The sequence below is a fragment of the Elgaria multicarinata genome, chromosome 6 (assembly GCF_023053635.1).
Source record: "Elgaria multicarinata webbii isolate HBS135686 ecotype San Diego chromosome 6, rElgMul1.1.pri, whole genome shotgun sequence".
NCBI classification, from domain to species: domain Eukaryota; kingdom Metazoa; phylum Chordata; class Lepidosauria; order Squamata; family Anguidae; genus Elgaria; species Elgaria multicarinata.
In genome coordinates, this window is record NC_086176.1 from 53,513,937 (window position 1) to 53,537,159 (window position 23,223).

At 40.9% G+C, this 23,223-nt stretch overlaps 1 protein-coding gene across 1 annotated transcript in view; it reads left to right on the top strand.

Annotated features, from left to right (window-relative positions):
- The window catches only part of LRRC2 (leucine rich repeat containing 2), a 66,618-nt gene that overhangs the window by 13,487 nt on the left and 29,908 nt on the right, over positions 1-23,223 (top strand). The window contains exons 3-4 of the mRNA XM_063129434.1: positions 12,968-13,175; positions 15,570-15,726. Of these exons, the coding sequence (XP_062985504.1) occupies positions 12,968-13,175; positions 15,570-15,726 (365 nt within the window). The remainder of the gene's footprint in view (positions 1-12,967; positions 13,176-15,569; positions 15,727-23,223) is intronic.

Sequence of the window (23,223 nt, forward strand, 5' to 3'; positions counted from 1 at the left end):
CAAAGCAACCTCAGAATCTACTCTGAATCCATCTCCTCTCATCAGCACTCTGCATTAAATCTACTGGGATGGTTATAACTGCAAAAGAACATGAATGCAACTGTACAGACTTAGCATTTAATGAGCCAAACATGAAATAACACCCAAGTCTGCAGTCACAGGAACTTAAGAAGAACCTTGATAGATCAGACCAAGGCTTCATCTAGTTCAGCATCCTGTTTCTAACAGCGAGAAACCAGATAGTTTCTAAAAGCTCTCAATTTGTTTTTGAATTGTTAGCCATGCACCTTGGACTTTTTAAGGAAACTTGGAATACAAGTGTAACCCTGTGTAGTGCAGCACAACCTTGAGGAGTTAGGTAGGAGAGTTGCTTCTGAGGAAATGGGGAGGTTCTGAGGAGACTGTAAGCAGAAAAAGAAAGACTGAGATTGTGCAGAAAAGTTCTGAGGAAACTGTGAAGAGAGCAAGAGAGAAAGAGAGATGGAAAAGAGAACTTCTAAGGAGGCTGAGAAAAGAACAGCAAAGAACAGCTGAAGCATTCTGCCCTCCCTCTGCCCCCCAGTTATGAATCAGTAGAAGTTTGAAAGCCAACTGTCAGTAACTGAGGTCTACAGTTACTTCTGAGTCCTGGGTCCAATCTACATGACTGATCTAGCATGGAGTGAGAACACATCGGGGTTGTTCATGGCAGATGATGGTATCACCAATCTGCAGCAACCTCACAGCTTCCCTCTAGAAAAGGTGCATTTTCTCAAAGTCATTTTAGTACGTTGTTTTCCTTAAACATGGCTCGTATATGGTTCAGCTGCAGTGTCCCCTGTCCCCCTGCATTAAATCCTGAGCATGCCTAGGGGTGTTTCTGTGATGTGGCAGTGACATGGCCAAGAGATGGAACCACCCCTTTCCCTCCTTCCCCTCCCCGCCATTCACAGTAGGGTGCTTTTGGACACAGCCTTCCTTTCCCATTTAGCACTACTTCACAGCAGAACCCTTCACAATAGTGCAGTAGCCTGCTTCACCCATTCACAGTTTGTATCCTGTTTTTCCCATTCACAATAGCACAGTAATACTCTTTTTAACAATCCACAAGCGCACAGTAGCACTGTTTTAACCCTTCATAATATACCAATAGTGGATGAAAGGGGAGATGTCTTGGATAGATTACAAGGGCCGTTAAACTTCCCTGAATAGGGAAGTTTAATGGACAGGGGTGAGGAACAAGTCTCTCTCTTTCACCGAGCAGCACCTACATGGTAGATGACAACGTTCAGTTCTTTTTGCTGGCAGTTTCAAGTGCCATGTGACCTGTCAAAGCGGGTTTATAGGTACCGTTATACTCCACTTTCCTTGGTTCATGTGCTGCTGATGGACCAAAGTTATTTCATAGACAGAAAGCACTTCTCATACAGTTTCCATGTAGATTGGGCCCTGAACTGCACACCTAGGATCAGTTTTAAGAAATAACTTATGTATAACTATTAGACCCCTTTCCCTCCATTTTATTGTTTATAGGTTTTTTTTAACTCATTTATTCATTTGAATGTTTCTTTTGCTTCCTTTCTCCATTTCCCATCCCTTCTTAAATAAATCCTGGTTCTTGTTTTATCAGTTGCTCACTGGTTCCCCCACTTCTACCCCTTTTCAGGGAACAGGAGTCCTGGTAGGCAGAGGTACCACTTTTTCTCCCTCATCCATGCCAGTAATATATGAGCCCATGTCCCATGGTTGCTGGTAGGGAAAGTGGGATTACAGAAACATTTTAAATAAGAAAGCAATAGCTTTGTCCTATTGTTTTCCCTCAACAACTGCTATTGAGAGTCATGCTAGCTCTGAGCATGGATGCTCCATGTAGCTATTATGGGTAATAGTTGATGATAGACCTGTCCTCCATGAGCTTGCCTAATTTGCTTCTTAACTGTCTAAGCAGGTGACCATTACCCCCATCTTATTATTTGATTTATTTATTACACTTATATACTGCTCCCATAGTCAGGGCTCTCTGGGCGGTTTACAAAAATCTTCTATAGGAACATAGGAAACCACCTTGTAATGAATCAGACCAGTGGTCTCTCTAGCTGGGCATGGGGAATGTGTTTCCCTCCAGAAGTTGTTGGACTGCGACTCCCATTATTCCTCACCATTGACTATGGAAAGGGCTGTGGGAGTTGCAGTCCAACAGCATTTGGAGGCCTGCATATTCCCCGCCATTGTTTGCAGACTACACTGACTGCAATGGCTCTCCAGGGTTTCAGGGAGGTGACTCCTCTCACTTTACCTGGAGATTCCCGGAATTGAAACTGGGACCTTTTGCATGCAAAACCTGTGCTTTACTGCTGCGCTGTGGCTGAGCTGTGTGTTGTGTGCCTCATCTACAGGCAATAAATTTCATTGAGGACCTCCAATATGAGAGACAGGAAATAGTTCTCTATATCTACTTTCCCTCAAATATGCATACTTTTATAAACATCTATCATGTCTGTCCCCAACCCCTCCAGTGTTTGTTTTTGAGTTATGGAGTCCCAAATGCGTTACCCTTTTCTCATAGAGAAGGTGTTCCAGTCTCTATCATGTTAGTTGCTCTTTTCTGTACCTTTTCCAATTTTCTTAGATGGAATGGCCAAAATTATGTACTAGAATGGTCACTTCTGCATCACCCAATGAAAGACAAAAGGACACCCAGTTTTGCATAAAATTTACACGTGTTAGTTTATATAGATGTAAACTAAGGCACATATCCACCCTGGGGAACATGGGTGGGAGGGTGCTGTTGCACAATCTCCTGGTTTGTTGGTCCCTGCTCGACAGCTGGTTGGCCACTGTGTGAACAGAGTGCTGGACTAGATGGACCCTTGGTCTGATCCAGCATGGCTCTTCTTATGTTCTTACACACTTTTTCAAATGTGCTTGTATCATGGACTGGGATGTTTGTGGTCAGGCATTTTAATACAGTAAAGATCATTTGGCAATGCTGCAGTTATAAAATGCTCTCGCAGTGTGATCCTAGCCATGTCTACTCAGTAGGAAGTGCCATTGAGTTCCAGTCAAAGATCACATCAACCCCAAAAGGGAGGAAAATTCATAAACTGAGTATTTGATGTGTAAGCAGTTACAGTTTATTTTGTCAAATGAATAAAATTATTCCTTGTCATCTGATGGTAAGGTTTTTGGCTATGGTGGGCTGTTTGATACTGCCAACTGACCTATTAAAAAGCCTTCACACATTTGTGATTAGTTAGTTTTATGCAATACTTATAATATTGGCTGTATTGTAGATCAGATGGGACTAGAAAGGAGATAAACCTGTAACTGGATTTTTATGTACAGGTAATCAAAGCTCATCACTGGCTTTTAAAGGTAGTATAATAGCAAATTTTGTATTTTGATATTTAGAGAAAAGACTTTTGTTCAGACTTTTGTCCCTTTACCTATATTTGTCTATAACAGGTTACTGCTGCTTTGAGGGAGTGGTTTTCCTTTTGAGTGCTGCCATTTGAATACTAATCTGGATTCAACTGCGGTAGCAAAGCACACATCTCCCAAAGCCCCATAATTCCAGGCAACAAGGTCAGGTCCCTCCCCCTGATGAATTTGTACCATCCCCATAGGCCATATGAGCCTGAGCAGCAAGTCTCAGTGACTGCCAATTGTCATAAAGCCCCTCTTCTCTACCTGATAATCCCCACACATTAGTGATCAATTATTTGCCTATTTACAACAAAGAGTCTCGTGGGACATTAAAGTTTAAGGCATTAATTCTGATATCAGCTTTCATGGGCACTGTTCGCTTCATCAGAGGCATCATGACTCTTTCTTGGTTTTGCTGCAACAGTTTAAGATGGCTACACTTCTGAAAATTATTACCTATTTACCAAGCCTGACCCTATTCCTGAATATTCAGTGCAGCATACGTGAAAAACAGACAAACAAACCCTGTCCACCTGGCCAATTTGCGAACAGCCAAAATATTTCTACTCGGCCCCCAAAGGGCAACTAGCTAATCCTGCATTGAAGTCAGAGAGGGAAGGTGGGGGCCAGACCCTGGCAAGAGACCTTGGGAGAGGAGGAATGGCTTAAATAGGCCAAAGGTCTTCCCCTAATGCCAGCATGGTGTGGACCTTCGGGTCTCCTCAGTATGTTTCCGTGTCTTTTCCCCTTGTCCTATACCTAGCTGGTTGGGCTGATACAATGTTCTTTTATCTACAGTAGAGCTTATTCTTCATCTTTGCTTAAGCATTCATGAAGAGATAGCACAAGTTCCATTCATTAACACAGACTAACGAGTGTGTAGCAACGAACCCTGACTCGGACAAAATGCTTCGACGCACTGATTTGATTGAACATGAGGCATACCGATGACTGATACGTCTGTAGAGTTAATCATACACATCAATATTCTTATCATAGTCTCTGAGCTTTCCTTGCTTGGCTAAGGATTAGAAGAACACGTTGAGTGAAATGGCCCGCAATTGATTTTGATGCTACTTTCTGGGGCCAGGAAGGCTGCATTGATTCATTTGGGTTAGTGATGATGCTCCAGGGGCTGTACATGATTAGAGTATCTGATCTAGAAATGCATTACAACTTTATTCAGAACAAATTGGCAAGGTGTCTTCATGGACAATCAAAATCTTCCAGATGTTGCCTCTTGGGCAGTGCTGGCTCTAGCCCCCCAATCCAGTAGGAGCCATGCAATATCCCATCACCGTATAACGCATAAGAAGATAGCCTTGCTGCAATGGGACAAGGATGCTGCTCTTTCCATTGTTTTTAAATATGTAAGCTAGATGAATGTTCAAGCTGTGCTGCTCTTTGAACTTGAAAACTAGGACTGGGTGAGTTGTGTCTCTTATTGCTAGTTTGTAATAGGCGTAGTTTAGCAGGTACCCAGGATGCTAGGGAAACCACATTTCATACAGTTCATACAACAGTAGTGTAGGTTGGATTCTCTGGGTAAAAAAAGTATATTTTTTCCAGTGCAAAATATTTTGTTTAAGTTCTGGGAAGTTGCTTTTGTTGTTTATTCGTTCAGTCGTTTCCGACTCTTCGTGACTTCATGGACCAGCCCACGCCAGAGCTTTCTGTCGGCTGTCGCCACCCCTAGCTCCCCCAAGGTCAAGTCTGTCACCTCCAGAATATCATCCATCCATCTTGCCCTTGGTCGGCCCCTCTTCCTTTTGCCTTCCACTTTCCCTAGCATCAGCCTCTTCTCCAGGGTATCCTGTCTTCTCATTATGTGGCCAAAGTACTTCAGTTTTGCCTTTAATACCATTCCCTCAAGTGAGCAGTTTGGCTTTATTTCCTGGAGTATGGACTGGTTTGATCTTCTTGCAGTCCAAGGCACTCTCAGAATTTTCCTCCAACACCACAGTTCAAAAGCATCTATCTTCCTTCGCTCAGCTTTCCTTATGGTCCAGCTCTCGCAGCCATAGGTTACTACGGGGAATACCATTGCTTTAACTATGTGGACCTTTGTTGTCAGTGTGGTGTCTCTGCTCTTAACTATTTTATCAAGATTTGTCATTGCTCTCCTCCCAAGAAGTAAACGTCTTCTGATTTCCTGGCTGCAGTCAGCGTCTGCAGTAATCTTTGCGCCCAGAAATACAAAGTCTGTCACTGCCTCCACGTTTTCTCCCTCTATTTGCCAGTTATCAATCAAGCTGGTTGCCATAATCTTGGTTTTTTTTGAGGTTTAGCTGCAACCCAGCTTTTGCACTTTCTTCTTTCACCTTTGTCATAAGGCTCCTCAGCTCCTCCTCGCTTTCAGCCATCAAAGTGGTGTCATCTGCATATCCGAGATTGTTAATGTTTCTTCCTGCGATTTTAACTCCAGCCTTGGATTCGTCAAGCCCAGCACGTCGCATGATGTGTTCTGCATACAAGTTGAATACGTAAGGTGAGAGTATACAGCCCTGCCGTACTCCTTTCCCAATCTTAAACCAGTCCGTTGTTCTGTGGTCTGTTCTTACCGTTGCTACTTGTTCGTTATACAGATTCCTCAGGAGGCAGACAAGATGACTTGGTATCCCCATACCACCAAGAACTTGCCACAGTTTGTTAAGATCCACACAGTCAAAGGCTTTAGAATAGTCGATAAAACCCTGCAAAAGAAGTGCCAGCTTGAGAGTTCCTGTTAAGATATTGCCATTCTTCCTAATTTCTTACTTGTTTGCTTCCATTTCTTGTAATATTTATTGTGCCATAAATAAGTACATTGGAAAGGCCTTTAGATTTATTGTTTTAATGGTATTTAATCAGATCAACATGGTTGGGCTTATTTAATGGCACCATAGAGCAGACATTTGTTACCTTTAACAAAAGGTATCACTAAGACCATAAAAAATAATAAAATATTTCTGTTTCTTCGACCTGATTTACATGTTTAAAAACCCAAAGTTTGTTAACCATGTTTTTGTTTTTGTGGGGACAGGGGTGAGTGGGCTATCTCCTAACTACTCATGTGTTCTACTTTGCTAAATAATCCAGGGTTAAAACTCTGAGTTGTTTCTCCCTCAGCTACCTAGGGTTCTGGGTTCAGACATCATGAAGAACAATCCAGGAATGTGGCATTCTAGGGTTGTTTAGCAAAGTGGAAGGGGGCAGCAGTCACAAACAACCCATGGCAGCAGTCACAAACAACAATTTGTGGGTTACTTAATTGTGGGTATTTAAATATATATAGGTGAAAATTTGGAAATAATGATTATTTAAAACACAAGACATCTCACCATAGTGGAGAGACAGCCTAGGTGACCTGTCTGCCTGCTCAGTCTGTTGTCCAGGTGCTACCTGTTGATGGTCAAATTCAAGGCCCCTGCCTGCTCTCCCTCCAAGTTTGGTTTGCCTTTAAACCAAACTTGGACTGAACAGCCCATCAAACAAAGGACACCCTCTGCCAGCTGTCCAAAATAGAGCCCTGTCCTATAAAGAAGGGCACATGGACACCCTGTGTTAATTTTACTGCTATGAAGACTCAACAAATGGGATAGTTGTTGTATAGCAGGCATCTTTGATTGCCAGTGCCCTGTATAAACATTATAGGAGGAAATAGTAAGGGCAATCATGTCTGGTTGCAGCAGCACCATGCCTTGCAGGTGCAAAGCTGGTTGCCAGATTGCATGTCTAAATTTAGACCTCACTTTCTCCTGCATATTAGTCATTCCATCTTGCCTGTCCTTTCAGTCAGGGTTCAGTAAATTTAATCTAGAGGATAATCCATCCAAACGTGCCTTAACCCCAGTTAACAAAGTATAGATTGATGTCACAGTTCAGCCAGAATTCTTCCATTATCCCAATCCTGTATTGGTGGTACTGGTTCAGGCATTACCTCTGGATCCTCCAGTAAACACGAATTAGCATGGTTGGGGGTCTGTAATAGACCTATCATTTCTGAATTCAGAACTGCGTAATGATTGGTGGTGTGAACATTAAACTCCGTAGAGGAAGAAGCAAAGAAGGAATCAGTTCTGCACTGCTTAGGCTTAGGAACACTGGGGCCAGAACCTGAGCTATCTGGATGTTTGGTCTTACCCATACGTGGGTAGTACAGCAACCACCACAACAAAAGTATATATATATATATTTTTACAAATAATTAGAGAAAACCCAACAAATGTGTGGGGCCCCACCCTATGAAAAACGTTTTTAAACCAAGAACACCCTATGTGAAGGGCCCTATGCCAACTCAGGCATGTAGTGCTCCTCCACCATGAGTGACCTTGGTTCAATCAGGATTCCCCCACTTCATGAAAAAACTCTAAATGTGTACATCTGGGCATTTCACATGGCTTCTGAATGTGTGGCTAGCCAAGGATATGGCTGGTGCATGGAGCTATACAGTATGACCTCCCTTGTATATCTTTTCTAAAGGTGTTTTACCACCTCCATGGGATGTGCAGTATTTTACACTCTCCTTGAATTCATCACTCAGTTGTAGTTAGGAAAGGCTTGCACTGAGGACCTCAGCCTACTTCTGAATTTGGATTGATAGTCTTGTGCGAGAAGGCATTGCAACATAAAACTTGTACTTTGATCCATATTGTACTTTGGTCTGTTCCTTGGTGCTGCTGAGGATGTTAAAGTGAAAATTGTACATTGTAAAAGAAGGTGCTGCTTCTGAAAGCCAACTTGTAGGTTGCTGGAGTCTTGCATTAAATTACAAACAAACAATTTTATGGAAAAAAGTTCCATAAAATTCAAGAGAGTTGTAGAAGAATAGCGAATATAAAGCCAGTTACACCATGACCACAGTATCACAATATTTTAAATGCAATGCGACTTCTTCTTCTTCTTCTTCTTCTTCTTCTTCTTCTTCTTCTTCTTCTTCTTCTTCTTCTTCTTCTTCTTCTTCTTCTTCGTCCTCCTCCTCCTCCTCCTCCTCTTTTTAGACAGTTTTTAGGGCCTAACTCTCTTGCACAACAAAATATACAATTACATTAAAAACAGCATTGGAATTATTGGTTGTAGTTTGTGATGACAAAGGAAAGCAGGTTATTCCTGTTGCTTTAAGCATTGTTGGAACTGAAGATTAGTTTTGAATATTTTTGTTTGAATGCCAAAGCTAATGCAATATGTGTGAGTTATCTGGATCTTTGAGTTAACTATAGACATATTTTGCACACCCTCCAATATATGCACCTCGTGATTTCTGCTCTTTTAATATAAACCCTTTCAGAGCACTGTGTTCACACATCTGTGGACATGTGTAAGTCTGGCACAGGACACTCAGCAATGGTTTCCCCAACAGGCTCCAGAACTAGGAAATGTCTGTTGTTATCTGGCTTTCCAAGCCTGAATGACAGATACAAGGATGAACAGATGAGAAGAAGAGGAACACAGCTTAGCACTCCAATTTATATTTGCTGCATTTCCTGGCCTAAATGCTGTACAGAATTAGGCATGTTTATGCTTAAACCCACTGAAGCGAATGAGTTAAGCTTGTCTAACTCTATGTTAGAGTTAGGCCTCTGATTTGTGTTTTAGGGTGTTTTCCAGAGTGGCCACTTACGCTTTGCTAAAAAAAGAGGGCAGAGATTTGCATAAAATCTGCATGTGCTAAATTCTCTGTATAGGTACAAATTTAGAAATAATTATTATAATTTAAATAGACCTCAAATACGTCTCACTATAATGAGGAAGACTGTGACCTGTTCCTTCTAAGTCTGCTGTCCAGGTGCTAACTGTTAATTGGCCTGTGCTCTCACTTTCCATGATTCTTTATCTTTGACTTAGACTGGACAGCCCTTCAAACAGAGGATGTCTTCAACAAGAATGTCCTCCGGCAACTCTTCAAAGAGAGGGCTGTCCCCTGTAAAAGTAGGACACATGGCCACCCTAGCACACTGCTTCCAGATGAGGCTTTTATTATGCCATTGCCCAACTTTATTTACAGATTTTTTCCTGGTAATGGGCAGGTGTGTCCATATGATGATGTCTTCTGTTTGTAACCCTCCTATGTTGTCCCACCACTGTTTTCATCAGTTTTCTAACCATGGAAAATTTAGAGGGGGTGGGGAGAAAAGACAGCAATACTTTCTGATTGTTAGCCCCAGGACTCATTCATCCGGAAGCACCCTTAAAAAGAGTATGTGTGCATTGCAGATGAATTAGGCCAGTGATTTCCTATATGGACTCAATTCTAAGAAAGCTAAATCCCCCCTCCCTGGTAGGACCCATTTAAATTAATAGAAAGGGTTAAGCATGCAGATAAAAATATTTCTTTAGTTCAGGCCTGGATTGTGGCCTGCCAGGGCTTTCATAACTCCCTATTTCTGCAGCCTGAGGAAGACAAAAATAAATTAAACGTTTATCAATCAGGCTCCTAGTGGGCCAAACTACATGGCCGAGGGGCTCTGCTTGGCATCGTAAATTGCAAAGTGTGGGCTCGGTCTAGAGAGAGCCCTGTATGGGCAACATCAGAAATAGACCAGAACGTCTAACCTACCAGCACTATGAAAGTTCTTGATTGAATGATTTGCACGACTTGGAAGACCTCAGGGTAATCTAGTTAACGTAAGTGCTAATACTGTACTAGAATTTCATAACTTTTCACAGGTGAAAACAGGAACATTTCTGCGGACTTATGAGGCCTTTAATTACACACCGAGGATTGCTGCCCGAGTCGCTCCTCCCCTTGCTGAAAGTTGCTGAAAGCTTTTCTCCACCTGCAGTACATTGCAATAATTTGCTGTGCAAAATAGTCCATCTTGCACTGGTGGTTGAAGTAGGTCATGTTGGTAAACTGACTGCAATGTTTCCATATGAACCTGTCTGTCAATAACAGTCATTCCTGGAGGCCCTGGTCTGTGTTCAGCCACCAAAAGATGTGCAATTGTCAGTGATGCAGGATTGGGCCCTTTTGTGGAACTCCCCTCCCAAGGGAAGTTAGGCAGGATTTACACTACTACTTTATAATGGTTTATAACAGTATTGACAACTGCTGGGCCCAGGACACACTACGTATACCATTTTCAAAATGCTTTCAAAGTGTTATATCTTGCTCGGTGTAGATCTGGCCTTAGACTGGGCTCCTTCTCTGCTATCTTTCAGGTGGGCAGTTAAGAGATTTTTATTCTGTCAGGCTTTTAGTGCACCTTCATCTACCTAGCTATAGACTTGTTTTGTTTGCAAATATTACGGCCTTTAATGTTCTGCAGTTTAAAACGTATTGAGTTTCTATTCTTGAGAACCATCTGGGGGCTCCTTTTTAGGGCTGAAAGGCAGAAGAATCATAGATTGATAGAATTGTGAAGTTGGATGGTACCACAAAGGTCATCTAGTCCAACCCTCTGCAATGTGCAGGAAAACCAATTAAACCATCCACGAGAGGTGGCTGTCCAGCCTCTTCATAAAAACCTCCAGAGATAGAGAACCCACAACCTCCATAGGTAGATTGTTCCACTATTGTACAGATATTACCATCAGGAGTTTTTCCTTATATTTAATCATAATCTAGGTAAACTTGTAAAAACATGTTTTGATAAGTGCATGGATTAAATAAATAAATCCCCCTCCTGGACTTTTAAAACTGAATCATGTTTAGCAGAACATTTCATTGTGCAGTGGATCTGGTTGTACTTGTTATAGAACAGTCACAAAAAGCATTCAGCAATGTTTATTTTCTGGATGAAAGGAGGAGGGATGGAAGGAAAGCAGTACAACAGCATTTTGGATCCAGGTGTGAGCATTCACATGGAACTGCACATATGCAACCCCTTCTTCCTCCCTTTTTGGAAAGGAAGAGCCTGGACTGTATCACCAACCTGCCAGGGACCAGAATAAACTGTTCCTCACCTCCAGCATGTCCCTGATCATACTGTACCACTATGTGGATTTTAATTATAAGCTGCTTTGGAAGTTAATCTTGGCTAAGAGTGGAATATAAATATAATAATTACAAAAACATGGATGGGGCTGAGACTCCCCGCCCCTCAGATTTCTTTTTAAAAGGCATCCTTAACATCTTCCCCAAAGACAAATTAAGAAACACAAAAAGAACAGTATTTTTCTAAGGATAAATATGAACAAAATAAGGCACTGATTTGGTAAAACAAACAAACAAAAAAGAAACACTGGTATATATGGAACATGCAAAACTGAGAAATTGGCTTAATTCAGAGTACTTTGTGACCATTTATTTCATGGTTCTATTTTGGTTCCGACTTCTTCCCACTTTAAACTTTGCTGGATTTTGGACAGAGCTCTTCCTTAGATTAATTGTGTGCATGTTCGATGTTTCCCTGTGTACTTCATCCACTTGTTTTCCTCAGTAACACCTCAACAACGTTTGCAGCTCCTTAGCAGCACTGGCTTTCAGGGAAAGTGTACGCATGACTCTCTCGGGCCTATTTTTATTTGGTGATACTACAGTGACATTTCATAGCTTTTCAGGGCAGGGCCTGCCTGACCTCTTGAAATAGCCATTGTCTTGCTTGTGTGAATTCCCTGTTGCACTGGTGATCTTTTCTGTTTACACTGGTAACATCACTTGGAAAGTCACTCTCAGCAAGGGGCATTGCATTGATGACCTTTGGCTCTTGACTATTTAAAACGGTTATGACTATGTGACCTATCTTTAGTGCCAAAGCAGTATGTTAGAAACAGAAAAGGTGCCTGCTGAAAGAGTAACAGGCCAGCCTTATCCCCCTGCTTTAATTACTAATGCACAAACAGAGGCTTACATTGTAGCTACTAAAGTGGTATCCTATGCAAAGGAATTTGGGTATCTTATTATGCCAGCCTGTCATTTTAAGCTATCCTTGGGCTTTTAAGCACTCACTGTAAAATGATCCAACCTGGGTCCAGCTTGCTTACCTCTAAATCAGTTGATCCAGCATCATATGATGATCCAGAATTGAATGAATAAATAACATTAAAATGAATGAATGAATGAATAAATAATAAGCTGAAGCTCAGTCACCAGTAATTATTTAATTCTTACTGCTACTACACATGGAGCTGAAGTAATCAATTCTAGGAAGAGGAGGAAGGACATGATTGTTTCCTCTTCCTTCTCCTAGAAAGGAGTTGGTATGGAGGGTTCAAACCAACACATGGGTAAGACAATTTCAAGAGAACAAAGTCCCATCTATTGACTTCAGTGGAACTGTCAAGTGTGCATAGGATTGTAGCCTAAGCATCTTAGAAATGTACGGGGATTCAGCAGTATTGTCCTTCCAATTCATGTAAATGCCACTGGTACAAGAGAAGACCCAAAGGTATTTTGTCCTTAGCAAAAGAACAATAGTTCCAGAAATAACCACATTTTTCATATTTCTGACTGTGTTGTGTGTGCAATCATGTCTCCCTTTCATGTGCTATTAAATTGTACTCTTTATAGAGACAGGATCGATACAAGCTTGTTTGGATGCTGAATGAACCCTTCTCTGAAACATTATGTAATTGTAGGTTTTCCAGGGGGTGGGAGGTGGAAAGAAAGCAAATAAAAATGTTTTCATTTGTACGCTTTCAGGATAAGGCAAGAATGGGACATTGTGCTAGAGTGCAGAAGAAAAGGCATTCCACAAGCTGCATATCTGAATAATGGTTTCATAGATACGGACAGAATTTTGGATAAGCTTGAAAAGAACTCACCACTCATTAAGAAGATTGCATTGTTGAATGAAACAGAGAAAGAAAGAAACAAGTTTATTTTTCAACTTTCAGGGGAGCACTGGACAGTAAGTATAATTGAATGGATGAGATATTTGGGCAATGTGAGACTTTCCCACAATATCATAACAATGGGCACAGTCTGTCAACAGTAGGTGTGCTCAAGTCTACTAACTACACTAGGCTTAAGCATGCCTAAAGTCTGTTGGCCATCAGCATCTGTGACATCTTTTGGGCCAGGGTCCCAGTTGCTGCCATCTCAAGCCCTTGTTCCCTTGCATTTTCTTTCCAGGAGCAGCACCCCAACTAGCACCTTGTAGCCAGATCTAACCATCTTTTTAATTTCCCACAATACCCCCTGACCTAGCAGAACTCTAGTGGCTCTGACCTAGCATCATTCTAGTGACTAAGGGATCACTGGGGGGGGGCATTAAAGGGGGAGGCTAGAATCCAGCTCCCCAGCTTGGAGGACTGACACCACAGTAAGGTAATCCTGCCCACTCAGGCCCATTGATAGAGAAGGGGAGGCCACCAGAGAACCCTTGAGATGCTTTTCTTTTGGAGATAAGCTAATTAAAATGTGCACACTCCCCGGGTGAACTAATGCTTGCCCTTCTGATAGTAGAGGATCACCCTTCATACATTTATAGCAGGGGTGTTCAATCTTTCTCTGGCTGGGGGATGAATTCCAATTTTGGAAGGGTTTCGGGACTGCTGTGGGTGGAGCTAAGGGCACAAGGTGGGGCCAAGGACAGGCAAAACAAAGTGGGCAAGACGGATGTAATTCTTACCAATTTGGATGTTTCCCCACCAAGCATACAAACTCACAACTCAATTCTAAGCAAGTCTACTTAAGAGTAAGCTCCAGTAGAACAGCTCTCCTGCCTGCAAAGCACAGCAGGTATTCTTTGCAGGCTGTTTAAAGCTGACTTGCCTTTAAATACCCTCTTATCCCCAGTCACTAAACTGATCATTGATCAGAGGTAACAACAAAAGAAGCTTGCCTGCTGGGGAACTCCAGGGGCTACATTGGGCCTGCAGCCAGGTGTTTCCTGTCCCTGATCGTCAGAATAACTTCCAAGTATACCTTACATTTAAATAATTTTGGGGAAATGGGGTATTTCCACATTGTCTTATATATTAAAGACGAAGACTGAGCTTTTCTAGCGGCTGTCTTTATGGAGCAATTTCTCACTTTTCTTCTGGCTTCTGTGAAGTGATTGAAGACTGCTGGAGAACATGAGGGAATTGGAGAGCAGAGCCAAAAGGAAGTCTGTGTAAATTTCAGTTCCTATCATAAGCTGGTTTGTAAACCAAGCACTAAAATGCCATATAAGATTGCGCTCAGGCAAAGCACAGCCATATGTATGGCAGTAAGCACAATTCTGAAAAGTCATTTATAATAGCTTTTCTAATGTCCTTTACACAGATTTCCTGATTCATTTTTCCCTTTTTTAAAAACAAACCAAAAAAACCACACAAAAACTTTTCTTGTTTTTCTACTGTGAGTTTTGTTTTTAGCACCTTCTGGAAATATTATGTTAACTTTTGCTTTATATGAAGTCATTTCAATTCATTATGTTTAAAAAACTTGAGAGGAAAACATGAAAGATTTGTGGTTATAATTTCTTATGAGAGATATAGGGCATGTCTACACCAGGCGATATCCCGGGGATCGTTCTGGGATCGTCCCTGTGCGTCCACATGATGCACAGGGGATCCTGGGAGCAGGGAGGGATGATCCCTCCATTTCCCTGGGATATTGCCATACCCTTTTTTTGTGGTTTTTTTCCACAGTCCCAGGACGATCCCGAGGACTGCAGGTGGTGTGTCCGACCATCCTGGTTTCTTCTCTCCTCCCCATGAGTAGCTCTTCAGAGGGAAGGAGATGGGACAGGGGGAATCCAGACCCATCAGGGGTGGGTGGGAAGTGAGGTCGGGGTGTTTTTTTTTAAAAAAAACTTTTTCACTGGAGCGCAGGTGTGCTCCAGGTCTTGTCTTCTTAAAAATATATATGGCGGGTGTGATGTCCTCCTTCCTCCCTGGACATTGCACGCCACGTGTGAACCCAGGGGGAGGCTCTCACAGTCAGCATATTGCAAGATCCTCCCCCTCCCCTCCCCTGGTGTAGACATGCCCACTGTCATTGCTCCTGTTCAGTGAAAGCAATCCCATAATTCTGTCTTTGTTAATCATATTGGGACACATTATTACGAACAATTTGCCATGACATAAAGAGATTACTCATATTGTAGTGACTTTTCCTTGTTGGCCAAACTAGACAAGACAGTAGACATCTGTGATTGAATCTCCCATTCTCCTACTTAAAACTTTTCTACAAACAGAAAAGCAGACATGCATGGAATAATAATATCTGTTTTCATTTTATTTTGGTAGCATTAAAGATGTCGATATATTTCTAAATAAAGAAAACCTTACTTTCTAAAATCTTCTGTTCTTAGGAATTTCCAGATTCACTGAAAGAACAAACACATCTAAAAGAATGGCATATAAACAATACCAAGATCGTTACCATTCCAACCTACATCGCCTTATTTCAGGAGCTGAGAATACTGGAATTATCCAGTAACCAGATTACAGATCTTCCCATTGAAATCGGTAGGTTTCTCCCAAGACACAATCTTCTGTTGTTTATCAGATTTTATACTGAACTGAAAGTGTGGGTGCATTTCATGAAGCCATTTGAAATGCATTCTCATGCTTTTAGGTGATTTTTCACACCCTTTGTGAAAGGGTGCAAGAGAAGGGAAGACAGGGATTGGCCTACCATTGGGCAGAGTGAGATGTTTACCTCAGGCAGCAGTTGTTGGGAGGTGGCAGCATGGTGTTGGAGGAGAGAGTTGTGTGCCATGCGGCCTGTCTTGTGCTCCCTAAAATAGCTCGATGCCTTCAAGTACAGTGGAGGACACTGCCCCGTCACCAATGTTGAAGAAAGATTCACCTGGCAGTCCAGTTGTATTTTGTTCATAGAATGGGAAGGGGCAACATCTTAATTCAACAAAATGTTCCTGTGGGGTGGATGTTAGGGGGAAAGACAGGGTACACATTTTAATGCACTTCTAATTGTATATCCACTGGAAGTAATGCTCTGTGAATGGATAAGAGTCATAATCAGATGCACATCTTAATGTGGATGTTGCCTATGTACCCTGCATCACATTCAATGGGAAGTGCATATGTGGATTTGTTTTGTAGAATTTATTTTCCCTTAAAGTTTTACTGAAGTTAAAAAAATGTAACACAGAAAGCAATGAAACCACCTGTGTGACACAGGAAAACTGGAACCATTGCCTGGTAGTCTCATAAATACAGGAACATGTTCCTTTCCCCAGTACCTATGTTGTATACCCAGTACAGTTAGATGTTCATTACAATGAACATTGGAGCATTCATCCCAATGCAATTCTTCTTATTGGGATTTGTACTTGAATGCATGTACATGACTGATGATTTTAGCTATAAAGTGTGGGTAGAGCTTTCACTTTTTCTAGACTAAGTGATGCACATGAGGGACAGGAGTGAAACTCTTTTACTTCCCCTCACTTTTAGATGTGTTCATAAACTGGTGGGGGTGATCTTCTAAGTTTGAGGAAACTTCAATTTTCAACAACACTTCACTGGGAATACTTCAACCTCAAAAATTTCAGACTTTGAACACATATTATGTCTGTTCTCTTAAATATATATATACTCCAAAATGATATTTAAGGTGATTAGTATAACCAGCAGATAGAAGGGATTGGGTGATGTTCAATTTGAGTTTCAAATTAGAATACTGGGATTAGAATACAAAAAATTACAAAATAACTACTTTTGTTGATCTTTTTTTTGACTTTGAACCACAATAGCTATGTTTTGCTATTATTGATAATTTTCTACAGAAGAAGACTATTTTATTACAGAACCCCTTTAGAATCCACCATCTGTTGTAGGTTGTAGCTACCCACCCTCACCAGGTTTTATTGTCATAATGGTAATTAGATAAATCAGACAGCATGCAACTGGCACGTGAGGCGGTAGTTAACAAGCCAACGTGTCGTGTGAACCAGCCCATTCACTTAAAAGGGGTGGGAATGAATGAAATAAACACTTCATCATTCTCTTTGTACATTGTGGATTTTATTTAATAACCCTGATCCTGAAGGATGTTTTCCTTCATTTTGTACGCTAACTCATTTTGAGAACTTACGGCCAGGTTAGATTTTCTCAACTGTTAAAATAACACTAATAGATATGATTGGTTTATTTATGTGCACAATATTTTATAAAGATAATTGCCAAGTAACATCAAGTTGTATTTTATAGGTAATCTGACAAGTAAATGCATTAGAAAACGATAGCCAATCATAAGCATGATTCTATGAATATAAACCAAAGAGTAAAATGTTAGTTCTTTTACTGGTATTTAGATTTTTTGGATGAAACAAAACAGGAGGCTTAATTGGTTTAAAAACATTCCACAAGGTGGCAGTGAAGAATAGAATAAAAATGGAATAATTCCCCACATTAGATTGTATCTCAAGTTCTCTTCTTCCTTTTTTAAAGTAGTCTTGTTTTTTGAGGTGACACACACAACATGACTTTTTGCAGTATGATTTGTCATATAAAGATAAAAAGAAGTTAGCTGCATAAAACACACCTCACTCTTACATTTTTCATGCTCCACAGAGACCTCTTGAAAAATTGATAGCCGAGGCACCCTGGTTAACAGAAATTACCATGATGAACTGCCTATTCCCAATCAAATGGGTGCATTTTCCACAGATGTATGAGTGCATGCTTGTAAACTCCAGATGTGTGGAAGCACTCTTAAGCACATCTGGTCTTTTCAAAATCCTCTTTGTTCCCATTAGAATAGCTGATATTCAAATTGCATGGGAAATATTTTGCATGAAATTATTAATTGCAGCATTACAGAACATGGGAAACCTTTAATTGGCTAATCACATTAGCTGTAATCCTAGACCACTGTTATGCAGGTAGAGGAGAAGAGTGTGGACAGCCAGTAGTATTTTCCCAACCTCCAAAATTGGGGTGTCTCTGTGTGTGCACCAGCGTAAGCTTTGTTGGGACCATAGTCTGAAGTGAAAGGGTCAAACAGATCCACGCGGAAAAGGGAAGAGTTAAAGTGATAGAATGGTTCCCTAAAAAGGAGAGACACACTGGCACAGAGAAAGAAGTGGGTAGAGGATAACCAGCCAAAAAATGCTACTGAACAGCTGCACAAAGGGTCATCTACACTGGGTATTTGAACAGGTGTACCATTGTATTAAAAGAAGTCAGATTTTCTGAGCTCTGAAAACAAACAAGCAAGGAAGACAAAAGGGAAAACTTGGAAGGTGGATTTTTGCTCAGATCATCATGAAGATTCCCTATAAAAAGGGGCTATTCCACAGGAAGTGTCCAGCATGGTAGTAGCCCAGGAGAATTAAGTTGATCCATACCCTTTGTAATCATTAGATATGGTGACCTTCCAAGGTCAAGAGATAGCTTGGCTTCACTTTCTGATATAGGATCAAGAACATGCGTTAGAGCCTTCCCTGTGTGTGTGAGAGAGTATAGCAAGCAATGTATATGAATATGTTGGGGACCTACAGACAAAATTTGTCTAGATGGTTCAAATCATTATGTAAAGCTCTGACCAACCCCGCCCCTCTCCACACTCCTTCTGCCTCCTGAGGCTTCTGCAATTGCTTTTCTTCACCTGTTAATGTTCACTACCTCAGAAGGAGTGGAACCATGTTAGTTTGCCCGGCTCCTGAAGTAAGCCTATGCGGCAGGGTTTTGCTATTTTATTGTTTTACTCTGTACAATACCATGTACATTGATGGTGCTATATAAATAAATAATAATAATAAAATAAATAATAATAATGTGCTCAGCCGGTTCCACCCCTCACGTCCACACATTGAGTGCAACATTTCCAAAGGGTTGTGTACAGCTGGATGAACACAGGCAGCACAACTGGGGTTTCAAATCGCATGGAAGCCCGTTGTAGGCCTGAAGATTCCTCTCTGCAGATGCCATGCTCAATGTGCACATATTGGGAGGCTCTGGCTGATGAGGCATGTGACCTTGGGGACTGGGGCCGCAAGGCATGGCTCTGCTCCCTCATCCACATGGAATGTAAATGTGAGGAAAATGTCTAAGAGGTTCTTGTCTCCAGAGTCATCAATTGTCATCAATCCACATGGAATGTCAACGTGAGGAAAATGTCTAAGAGGTTCTTGTCTCCAGAGTCATCAATTGTCCCTTGTTCGACCATCCATTGGTGCCAGTAACATAGACACTTCTGTCCCTGAGCCCTCTGTTTCTTTCACTTGGCCCAGCCTTTCAAACCTCTTAACTTTAAGTAAACCCCAGGTCCTCCCTGTTCCTCTTTTGCTCTTAGGCCTCTACACCTTCATTCCTCTTTACCCCAGTGATTACTTAGCAGCCTATTACATGTTCATTCCACAGCCATCCAGTTTTATACCATTTATGTTTTTGATGGTTTTAAATTTTGTATACTTTTTAATGTTCACTGTTTTAAACTTTTGTAAACCGCCCAGAGAGCTTCGGCTATGGGGCGGTATATAAATGTAATAAATCAAATCAAATCTTTTGTACCTTGTGAGTACTAAGTTTCCCAGTGTTCAGTCTTTCTGCCTGCCTTCAAGGCTCCTTCCGTGTCCAGGCATGTCTAACTTTTTTCCTAGCCAAGCTGACCATTTCTTTCTTTACAGAAGAAGCACTATTATTCTATTATTATTGTTGTCACTGATACCTTTACATTAACTAGTTTGTAGTACCTTCCATATCAGGTCAGTAAATGACTGGGAGTGGGGTAAGGAAGTGCTCATGGATAATAGACAAGCAACAGTCAATTATTAGCATATATGACAAAAATCTTTACCTTTCAAAAAGGCTTGAGGTTACAAAACTGGCTTTGTAACTATTTCTACTTATAGTTTTCTAACAGCCACTTAGCAACTCTAATGGGGCTTTTCTATATATTGAAGTTGCATTTCCATAATGATAACAGCCACTGCCTATTAAAAATTAAAGGCTGTAGTTTAATTACTGGCTTTAATGTGTTTAATAATGATTTTTTTTAAAGGAAATAAAAGTGAGAATAAATCATGACTCAGGAGTGACTGGGATGGCATTGTAGCTACTAATTAAAAGTAAAATATTCTCAGGCATGAAATTAGCAGGGAAACTGGATTTCATTAGTACTTTAACTGCATTTACTCTAAAGGCACAAAAAGATGTTAGTTGTTTAATTCTTTAATTTATGCCTCCCCCCTTTTTTAATACACAGAGATATTCAGAGCCACAAACCATTTAGGTCAGAATGCTTCAATTTAAACTAATTTTGTCCCATTGACTTTAATGGGAGTAAATTATCTTAAATCAAGAACCACGTCTTAAGAAGTTTACAGCATGCAGTGCAAGTGCTCTGCCCTTATAAACAGCACATCCTCACGAGTCAGTCTTCACTTTGCATACTCACAAACAGAGCATGTCCAAGCATACATACTTGTTCCTAGCTGCTGGTAAAGGTCTTTCCTCTCCCAATCACAGGGCATGTCTACAGCTAAGGGTGTAGAGGGAGGAAGGGGGAAAGATTGTGAACTTACCTGCTTCCATGATCCTTCCCCAGCATCTAGGCAACTGCACAATGTCCTGGAAGAAAGGAGGGACATCGCAGGTGCCTTAAATTTTTCTTTTAATGTTTTTACAGAAGGGGGAGCTGCACGTGGGCAGCAAAACAACAACAACGCGTGCCAACGCTCACATCCCAGGGATGGTGAAATTGCTGCCCCTCCCATGGGCATGGATCTACCTCACGTGGCTATTTCAGGCCCTGGACTGCGCGGCACACCAGCTGCAGTCCTCGGGATGATCCCGGGACCATGGGGAAAATTGGGATAATAGACGGGTCATCTCTGCCTGCCCCTGGGATCCCTGTGTGTCATTTGGATGCACAGGGATGATCCAGGGATTACCCCAGAAAAAAGCCCTGGTCTAGACATGCCCATAGTGTGATTGGAATGTGTGAAGAGGCAAGAGAACTCCAGAAGCCCCAGATGTTTACCCCATGAGTCTTAGGGCATGTCTACACCTATGGGTGTAGAGGGCCAGAGAGGGGGCGATCCCGGACTTACCTACTTCCAGGATTGTCACTCTCTGTCTGCATGCGGTCTGCAATGTCCCGGAAGGAGGTGTAGTCCAACAATACCTGGAGTGTCACAGGCTCCCAACCACTGCTATAGAGGAGTTTTCTTTCTTAAACTTGTTCAGATCCACTTTGGCCCATTGTAGAAGTGGGTCAAGGCATATGTAGTTCTTGATCCACATATTATATAAAAGAAGTACATTTATGGAAGCTTATAACCATGTGTATAAAAAAAATAAGGCACAATTGATAATGCACGTGAAATTACAGACTAATTAAGTATTTCCAAGGCATATATGTTATATCACATAAATCAATCCATTCTATTGCATATACATCATAGCAATCATATCAATATCATAACAAGCAAATCTGTCCAACTGAATATTATCGTTTCGACTAGGAATAGTCTTCTTCAGGAGCTATATAGGCTAGTCTTTTTAATATATTCCACAGTATGGAAACTGATACTGTAAGATTTTTTTTGCACTTCCTGAATATTATAAATTTTCAGTGTGCGTTATGTGTGATACAATGCATATGCATTGGAAATATTTACTTCCTCTGTAATTTTGTGTGCCTTGTTAATTGTGCTTTTTTTTGGTTTATATATGTGTTTACTTCTGTTATATGATATATTCATCAAGTACAGTTCGGTGAGATCCCATACACCTTGTGGTTTTTTTTGTTGAGTTGTCATTGGGGATCATGTCTTTTCTGTTTTGCAAACATAGTTCTTCGTTATAACCCAGGCATGCAATTCACTGTGGTTCCCCCGTCATATATCCAAGTTAAATCAAATGAGTCTCCTCAAACGAGTCTCCTTCAGTAGGGTAAATAGCATCTTCATAGCAATAATGGTAAGCCCAGTTGTGTACTGACTTGCTTTAAAATTTCCCACAGCTCCCACAGGATAGATATGTGCCTCATCACACCAGGGTTTTACATTTTCCTTATTTATTGAGTAATAGAATGACAAACTTCAGATGTGGGATAAGATAAGCAGTGAAAGTTGCTTTTGTGAATGGGAGTGTCCACCTATGTATACTGTTGAGAATATAGGCAGAGGAGAAAGAATGACATATGCATCAAATGTCAGCAACTAACATATGGTTTTCAACTAATCAATCAGGATTTATTAATCAATCAACCATGATGCATGGAAAACAAATAACAAGTAAAAGGAAATTATATTGTATGCAGTATTAAGAACAATTCTAATTATCCAGCATTGAAGCCTAGTATTAATATCAATGTTTCAGAATTTAGCTACCAACAGAGTAACTTTATTTCATTTAATTTCAATACCACCCAACAGCTGAAACTCCCTCGGCGGTTCACAAAAATAAACCATAAAGTACATCGTAAAGCATAAAATATGGAAACTTAAACCACAATCTAAAATCACAATATAAAAGTACAACCAGAATAAAACTGAGTAGCAATGCAGAGATTTAAAATATAGATTTAAAATGCAGATTTAAAGCAGCAGAGTTAAAAGATGAGAATGATAAAATGTTGGCATTAACCCCCATCAAGACAAAAATAATCCAAATTACAAGGACAGGTCTTTGCATGATTGGAAATATTTGAAAGCAACCTTCTTTTACTATAGATTTCAAAGCATTACACCTAGCTAAAAAAGAAAAGAAAAGGAGGGTATCTTCTAGAATTAGGCACAGATACTCAAGTTCAGAATAAAGCTATGAGCCAAAGGGGAGCAGACACTACAAGAATGAACTAACATATTCTATTCATCAGTATCCTGAATCCTTTGCTTAATTATATATTTTGCATGTGTACTATCAAATGTAAGTAACAGTGCTGGGGAAAAGCCTGAAGCATAGATCTTTGACGAAATAGCCTTTTTCCCAGGAAGAAATGAATGGATCAACTAATATTAGATAAATGTAGGAACTGGCAGAAGCATTAGG